Here is an 8,799-nt window from a genome sequence, read left to right as displayed (position 1 = left end):
TGTGCGGATATAGATAGTTCAGCTCAGGGGTTAATAAAATATTGTTGTGCCTTATCAGATCGCTGACTTTTAAAATCCCTCAAAGACACTTAACAGAAATTTGACCTTTTCAGTTTGTGTATCTTCTGTTGATTATAATGTATAGTCACTGAAGATAAAAAGGAATGGTCCTCCAGCTCCCCTTCTGATGTAGGAATTGAAGGCTCTGTTTTTCCTGCTTGCACCAATAAAGCTGAAAAACCTTTTCTTACTCTTTTTGTTGGAAAAAGAACTTATTTCTCCAAGCTTCTGTTTGTTCTGCGGTGGTGTACTGTTGATGCCCTTCTGTACCGGTCTATTTTAAGACTAAAAGTAGTTCTTAAAAATCAAATCCATTTAGGGCCCTAAGTGCAACTCTTATGTACAAGTTGGCACCCCTAAGTCTTCTTAAGTTAGATATCAATAGTTAAATTTTTAAAGGTACCTTTAAAGGTTATAAACCTTTCATTCCAGATCTATCAGTTATTCTGAATATAGAAATCATTGCTTAGGGAGAGAATTTCTGTATTGGATCAAGTCCATGATATATCTAGCTTCCTCTATTTCAGAAGAAGATATATGAACAAGAGCCGTGTGGACAGCCTCGCCTCCAGTAGGGGGGCTGCTCTGATCCCAGGAGTTTGAGATTATCAAAACTTGTTTCATAAAAACAGTTCTGTATTGAGAAGTGTCCATAAATGTCATTCATGCTAATGAGCTGCTGGAAGCAGTAGTATAGGTGCAGACTTAAGGCAGCGAGCTGATACGGTTTCTGAAAATCTGTTTGTTTATTTTGAACTTCCTGATTTTTTTTTAGTTGAATTAAATTTCACTTTGCTTTTTTGCTGTAGGAAGAAATAGAAGCTAATGATTTCTTCAGTTTATTTGGAGTGCTTAGAATTATAGAAGAACTTATGTTGGAGTGGACTTCTGGAGGTCATCTAGTCTAGCCTCCTTCTCAAAGCAGGGCTAACTTAAACGTTAGGTCAGGTTGCTTTTCCGGTTGAGTTCTGAAACGAATCGAGATTCAACGATCTCTGTGGACAGCTACCCTGTCATTGTGGGTTTTTTGCACAGCTCATTGGAATGTCAATTTGTGACTGTTGCCCCTTGCCCTCATTTCTCTTAGTCTTGGGTTAATAATTCCTTTCTTCACTCTGTAGAAAGGAATATTTTTTTTTCTGTTTGTGTGCCCATACTTTCTTATTGCCTTTCCAAGCATCACTGTATTCTGAAGGGACTTTTGGGAGCTATGAAGTTGTACAGCATATGCCGTATTATGCAAGCTAGACCCTGATTTAGTGTTGTCTGAATACTTGCAATTAAATATACAATAGTTACAAATACTGTCTCCTCTTCTTTTTACAGACACCCCTGGGATACAGTAATCAAAGCTGCTATGAGAAAGTACCCCAACCCAATGAATCCATGTGTGGTAGGAGTAGATGTCCTCAACAGAAGCCTGGATAACCAGGGGAGGTTGCATAGTCACCGTCTTCTCAGCACGGAGTGGGGATTGCCAAGTATTGTAAAAGCGGTACGCTTTTACAGTCTTAATGGTTTATTAAGGGTGTGCTGCATTTTTATGTCATCATCTGAATTGGAGCTGAATTCAAAGTAAAAGCTTAATTTATAGGAAATATCATCCACAAATATCACATAAGCTGTAATTAGCGTACTTTGTATCGAGAATACGTTGTAGGCTTTAATATGCCTATAGTATGTATATGTCTGTACATGCCTTCCAGACTGGTCTGTGTCATGCTATATGACTGGTACAACTTACCAGGATGGAGTCTTGCCACTGATCACAGTGTTTTGGTATCCATGAATTATTTTGTATTTATTTGGGGTCACTAAGAACTTGACATTTATGCATTTCAGTTGGGTTTTTTTTAACCTTAGTAGTTAACTTTTTTATTTTTAATTTTTTTTATTTCTTCACTTTCAGATTTTAGGAACAAGTAGAACTCTGACTTACATTGAGGAACATTCTGTGGTAGATCCAGTGGAAAAAAAGATGGAACTTTGCTCAACTAATGTGAGTGGTAGCTTAAGAAGTTTCTGGTAATTAGTTCTGGAAATTAGATGTTTTGCTCTTAACATTTAGATAGAAATGTGTTTGCATCTTTCATCAAGAGGTGGCAATTTCCACGTCTTAGTTGGCTCTTTTTTTTCCCTCCTTCTTCCCACAAATAGGAAACTTTAAATACTTTGGGATCAAACATTCTCAGAATGGATGTATAGTCTGACTTCTAGGTGAATAGCTTGTTCTACATTACACTGCCGTTTACAACAAAAGTTTTAATTTGAAATGCCTCTTTTCACAAAATGTAAAGGAAGTATTATGCTATATTTTGGTATCCTGGGAACTTGTAACTATCAGATTTAAAGTGGAGTTGTCTGTAGGAGAGCCCTGTCTCTGTACAAGAGGCATTGTCTTTCCTCAGTATGAATTTTCTGTGTGCTCCAAATAGTGTTATGGTGGTCTTGGTCTTGAAGAGCCTCTCTGGATTGCATGCCATAAATCAGATAAGACTCAACATTCAGAGAAAACAAATGGAAAGCTGTTTGTGCTTTGTACTGCGAATAGGAACTTAGATTGATATAATTATATCTAGGATAGAAGAAGATGCATCACCCTTTATAGGTCTTTTTATTGACTATGTTCTGGGTTTTATATTCTGTGTACACTGCTTTGTCTCTGACATTAAACTGAGTGCTCTACTATTGAGTAGTGCTGTTGATAACAGAAAAATGAAAGGCAGGAAGTGAGGATTTCAGCTCTTTTTTCTTTTTAAGATTACTCTCACAAACTTGGTGTCTGTTGATGAGAGACTGGTTTACACGCCTCATCCTGAAAACCCTGAAAAGTAAGTAAGGATATTTGTGTGCTTCTTGTGTATAGGAGACATTATGTCAGTCCAATTCAGTTTAGGTATTAACTTTTCTTTACTCTCTTACAGAACTGTGCTAACTCAAGAAGCAATTATTACTGTTAAAGGCATTAGCTTGAGCAGTTATCTGGAAAGCTTAATGGCAAACACAATATCTTCTAATGCCAGAAAGGTACATCTTTATTCTGTTTTCTCCCTCTCTCCCCTACCCCTACCTTTCTTTTTGTTGAAATAGTAATTGTCAATCATGTGTGCTGAATACTGTATTTAATTTCTCTAAACTTTGTGCGCAGAGTTTCAACTGACTTTTTTGTAGGACCTCAGCAGGTAGAATATAATTTCCCAAAGTATGAAAAGATTTCACTACTAAATCTTTTGTTTTTCAACTAGAATTGCACGTCAGAACAAACTACCTTCTCTGTGTATGCTACAGTTACACATAGCATACACATATTATTGGTTTTTTGGTTTTTTTTCCCCCAAAGCCCCTTTTTAAACACTTACCTCCTATTTCCAGGAGTTAGTGCTAGTAGTGAATATAACTTCCTTTTCAGCCTTTATAATTTGGATTCAGCAGTTAATGCTAGCATATTTTCTATGCTGTTTTGTCAGTTGTTCCAGTTCCTATCCATTATTGAGCTGTCTCCTTGCCTTTGGCTACAAGTAAGGTAGTGTGAACAGAGGCATATTCTTTGAAGAGATGAAACTATGCTGGCTTTTGTAGGTAACACTACACCGACTCCTCCGTCTTGTGCTTGCTTTTTCTACTTGGCTTGCAGCCATGACGCTGTACTTCAGCACAGGCAGAGCTACGGGATTGCTTATTCTTGGGTATGTTGTCCTATCCTTCTTCAGGGAAGGTGGGAGAGAAATGGGGTTGCTACAGAAGCATAGTCATCACTGCCTACCAGCAGGATGAGTGCATGTGAAATTTGAGTTTGTGCTCTGCATTGCTGGAGTGGTTCAGCACAGCGGGAATCTGTCCCAGGTAACTCCTGCTATGCCAGAGAGCCTGTGCTTTGGCTAGCCCTTTGTCCTCGTGAGAGATGTTGCTTGAGCAAGGCAGTGTAAGCCAACTTGATAGGAGGTATTGACAAACTAGATCAGAGAGGAGAAAGCCCCCTTTTCCACCCTTCTTTTTGCTTCTCCAAAAATGAGAGGAAAATAGGTTAAAATCAGGGTATGGGGAAGGAGTGATGGGTAATTTCTAGACACTGAAGAGTAACTTTAACTAGCTGAGTGCTCTCTGTGTTTGTTTGAAAGTCATAAATTGAATGTATTTCAGATAAATTACAATTCTATTCTGATCCAGTTTCCATTTAGAAGTCTGTGTGGGGCATATATTCTTGAAAGAGAAGTCCAAAACCTGGCTCACAACCAAACTTCAGGCAGACTCAGAGGTACCAAAGCACTAGCTAGTTAGAATGGCCAGATCAACTAGGCACACTTGAAAGTGCTGGCTGAATTCCTCTCATGGCGTCTGTCACATTTGCATGTCTCTACTGAACTCAGAGAAAGAGCGTAAATATTTCTTGGTTCCTATTCAGGTGCTCGATTTCTTTTAAAGATTGTTCTTCTGTTCTGCCATTTTCACGGAACACACTGGCTCACAAGCTTCTTGCAAATCAAAAAGACCTTCTTGTCCCGTATGTTTCACTGAAGAGTCTCCTTAGAGATTTTGAACGTGGCAGGAATTTGTACTTGCTGTTACCAGCCCTTTCTTTGCTAGCCAGTAACCTATTCTGCTATTACTAGCTCTTCTTGCATGCTGTGCTGTGCCTCTGTGCTCTTAGCACCCCTCTTAAACTTCATGAAAGTTGCTGAAAAATATTTTGTTGTTCTGAAGAAAGAGGAAGTAAGTATTGAGATTTTGCTCTGAGGTAGAGGTGGCAGATGACTCATTATTACTTTTCATGACGATGGAAAAAATCATTTGCCATATGTTGTAAATCTCTTTTGTGTTACTCCAGGGGTGGGATGCTATTGAGTGGATAATTCAAAATTCTGAAAGCGCTCTAAGCTAGCAGTTCTCCACATCTACAGTTTGTACTAACTAGTGGTAATGCCAGCATTCTTCTTCTTGGTACAGCATTTCAGCTTTCTAGCAAATACGTGCATGGATTGTTGTCATGTGAATTTCATAAATTAACCTGCATGTATGTTTTATATACATTGCATACAGGAATGGCAAACATGTTCATTACACTGCAGTTGTAGAGAGAGTAGGTCAGATCTAGACTGGATCAATTAACCCGTCCTTATGCCACTGGACAACTAACTTGCTGCAGCCATGTCTTGTGCCACACGTTACGGCTTATGGTTTGAAAGTGGAATGATGACTGCAGATAACTAGGCATGTGAATGAGTCCCTCTGCCAACTGTTTGATCTGGTCCTGGTTTCTGTGATTTCAGTATGTAAAACTGGTACCTGAAGAAATTAATAAATTGGTTAATGACTGGAATTGGCATTATAAAAATGAAACAGAATTATACTCTAGGATATAAAATTGATTTCTTGAAACAGATTGCCTAACAGGGGTAATCTTTTGCATAGTGAAATTGTATTTGCTTTTCTTATGCCTGAGGAATATTGTTGCCCTTCTGTGAACTTCTGTGGAAATCTGTACAAAACTTGAAGCTGCCAGAATGTCAGACTGTTCGTGTTTTTCATTGGTCTTGTAGTTACATTCATTTTGGTAGTGACGTGTCCCTTAAGCGATGTGACTGTGAAAAAATCTGACTCCAAGGGTGAGAGAACTGAGTCTCTGTGATATCTCTGTGGAGATTGTTTTGTTTCCACTAGTCAGTGTAGCCTGTCTCTGTCATTCCTGTATTGGCTCGTGCTTCAACTAATAAGATTCCTTAAAAAAAAGAAAAAATTCCATTTTGCTGCTTCTCCTAGTTAAGAATGTAGGGTTTTTTTACACTGCTTACTTTGAGATCAGTGTATGCCATGAGTATTTGCTTTTATGTTCTCATCCCACTAAGCTTTTATGGCTGTTTTTCTGAAAAATGTCAACTACAGAGCCTCAGCATTTATCAGTTACTTAAGCTCTACCAACAAATCTTCATATGCAGCGTTTGGTCTGCCAAACATGTCATACTGCTAACATATGCAATAAAGACTAATATGATATGCATGCTTGGTTATGAATGTGCTTGCTTAATGACTTACTACAGAATTTGTTGTACAGTATGAAACTTCATAGACCAATCCTCTGTCAGATTTTTTTTGGTAACTGGCACTACAGTACTTGGAGGCTTTGCATCTGGTTAAGATTTTGTAACTTAATTTCCTGTGCAGAATATTCCTGAAATCTTCCTTGCCAATATCACGAGTTTATTCTTAGCTGCAAGGTACAGCGTGCAGGTCTAAGGAAACGTGCAGACCCATGTAGTCTCAAAAGCTGAAGGAAATATCTTGGTGCTCCAGTTGAATGTAATGGATTTTTTTCTTTATTTTATCTTATCAACAAATATATCAACTAAAACACTATGACCTGTTTGTTTAGTAGTCAGGGCCTGAAAAGAACCTCAGTATTTTTCTACTGAGCGTTTTCTACGTCAAAGGTGTTTGACTTTCTGACAACTCTTTCTGCAATTAGACAAATAGAACATCTAAACTGTTGCTGTCTTATTCAGTTCTCTGTGCCTGTGTCACCTAAGAGAGGACATTTTAACCTGTCTTAAATATCCAAATGCGTGCTTACTGAAAGATGATTCCCTCTCTCCCCCCGCTTTGTTCCTTAAGGAGCACTCTACTCAGCTAATTCATGGCTAGTTACAACTTGTTGCTATGTAGTAGCCTGCTCCTGTCCGGGTGCTTTTATCCATGCTTTGCTAGTGTTCCCAGGTCTTGCACAGGATGTAGAGATGGCCGAAGTTAACACCTGCTGAAGCATGGTCGATTTGGTTCTCAAATGGAAGGAACACAGAAGTTAAATCATACTCTTCTATGGACTTTTTTCAGCAACCCATACTTAAACTGGACAATTTAAATCATGTTTTCTTGATTATTGTCAGTATTTTTTAAAGGCATATCTTGAACTAAGTTAGTGTAAAGATACTAGTCCTTCATGTAATTCTGCATAGGGCTGAATCCCCGTTTCTGAGCTCTGGCCAAGAGTTGAACGCTTTGTTGTGATATGTGGATAATTTTTCTCAGTTAAGGACTGCCTACCAGTGCAGACCTAGCAATTAGTGTTTATTCTGTGAGTCCCTGTAATATGAAAAACCTGCAGAGAAACAGTGTCAGCCCTTCACTGAACTTAGTGAGGGTCTTGAGATAAATATGCTCTTATTCATAGTAAAACTTTATTTCTTTTAATAGGTTACACTTTGCGGCCTGGGACTGGGCTTTTGATATTATTCCAGAGTAATGTTTCTAGACTCCAAAAAAATTCTTCAAGAGTGTGTGTGGCTTTTGTTTTGACTTTTTTTTTTTTTTAGGTTTTCAAAGCTGTTTATGCAGATTTCTGTTAATGCTTAGTGGTTTATAAAGGACAACAGCAGGTTCTGGACACTTTAAGAGGTTTTTGTTCACTTTATCACCTATAATGCATGCAACAGATATAGTACATCAGAGTTCAGAACAACTCTGTGTGTGTGTGGAGGGCTGTTCCCCCCCTTTCCCTCAATCTTTGCGGAGGGCTTGAATGCTGATACTGGCTCTCCTGAAGACTTAGGACTTTTTGGGCTCAGACCCTTTATCTCCAGAACTCCTCTAGACTTGGCCAGAGCCATGTGGCTCCCAGTTACTGTTCTCCACTGTTCATACTTCTCATTCTTAGTAACTTGATATAAAATGTGCGACTGTAGTCTCTCAACTAGTCTGTTTTATACGCTGAGAAGTTGCTGTGCATGAATATAGAATTCAGTGCAAGTCCATCTCTGAACTCTTGCTAGATACCAAATCAATCAGTTGCTACTTCAAAGAGCACTTGGAAGACTATCTTTCTTTGTCCTGGATCTTCTTGAAAACTGTCCATATAACTTGGTTAATGAATCTGAGAGCAGTATCTAGACTTTGCCATGAATTTGATGATATTCTTTGGGTGGTAGGAGCAGCAAACAGTAAAACCAGCAATACTCTTTCGTAAGGGAACTTAACTGATGAACTAGGCTTTTTGCCTAGGCGCGCTACTGGGAACTCACACCAATATTGCATTTACTTCTTGCTTATGGGTTAAGCAAATGCCTTTGCAATGAAGTTTCCGTAAGAAGATGCTAAGAAATTATCAATATAATCTAGTATCAAACCATGCAGGGCATGAAATTAATTTTAAAACAAGTCTCATGTCTGACAGAGGAAAAACTATAGAAAACTATAGAAACATGAGCAGTGGTGGTGTATCTGTTCTGATCCTAAATTCCAGTATTTTCCTGGCAGGGTCGGGATGCCCTGGAGTGGGTGATCAGCAAACTAAACACAGAATTCGAGGAGTTGAAGTCAACGCGCGAGGGCATGAAACCAGCCATGGCAGCAGCGTCAACAGAAAAATAAAACCAAAAATACCAAGTAACTGACAGAAAAGTTTTATTCTGCAGACTGCTTTGTAGAGCTCCCTTCCAAGGCTGATCTGCAGAGGTTTTATATATTCATAAGAGTATTGGATCAGCGGAAAAGTAACCTCGTCCGTCATCTCCACAGCAGTTCCTGTTGCCTGCTGAAGATTAAATTGACCTCGTGCAGATGCTCTTTTCATTTAAACAATTTCTTTTTAACACTGGAAACAAAACATTTAGCACATTTAAAACTGCCTAAATGTGCCTTTTATAACAAAGATAGAGAGTATGTTATATTTACACCATCTCGGTTTTTTGTACTCAAACTTGAAAAGAATGCATGTGTGGTATTAAAGGTTTTCCATGTGAGCATTTGTTC

At 38.6% G+C, this 8,799-nt stretch overlaps 1 protein-coding gene across 1 annotated transcript; it reads left to right on the top strand.

The window, feature by feature from the left end:
* Window positions 1–1,386: 1,386 nt before the first annotated feature.
* On the top strand, window positions 1,387–8,799 carry LOC104071220 (protein slowmo homolog 1-like; the record flags this gene model as incomplete). Its single annotated transcript, XM_009580873.1, has 5 exons — window positions 1,387–1,555; window positions 1,970–2,059; window positions 2,821–2,891; window positions 2,985–3,087; window positions 8,305–8,799. Coding segments are annotated over 5 exons (547 nt in total), but the record flags the coding sequence as incomplete, so codon positions are not given.

Source organism: Fulmarus glacialis, unplaced genomic scaffold, assembly GCF_000690835.1.
Source record: "Fulmarus glacialis isolate BGI_N327 unplaced genomic scaffold, ASM69083v1 scaffold41966, whole genome shotgun sequence".
NCBI classification, from domain to species: Eukaryota; Metazoa; Chordata; class Aves; order Procellariiformes; family Procellariidae; genus Fulmarus; species Fulmarus glacialis.
Note: the sequence above shows the minus strand (reverse complement) of the source record. Positions and strands in the feature narration are given on the sequence as shown.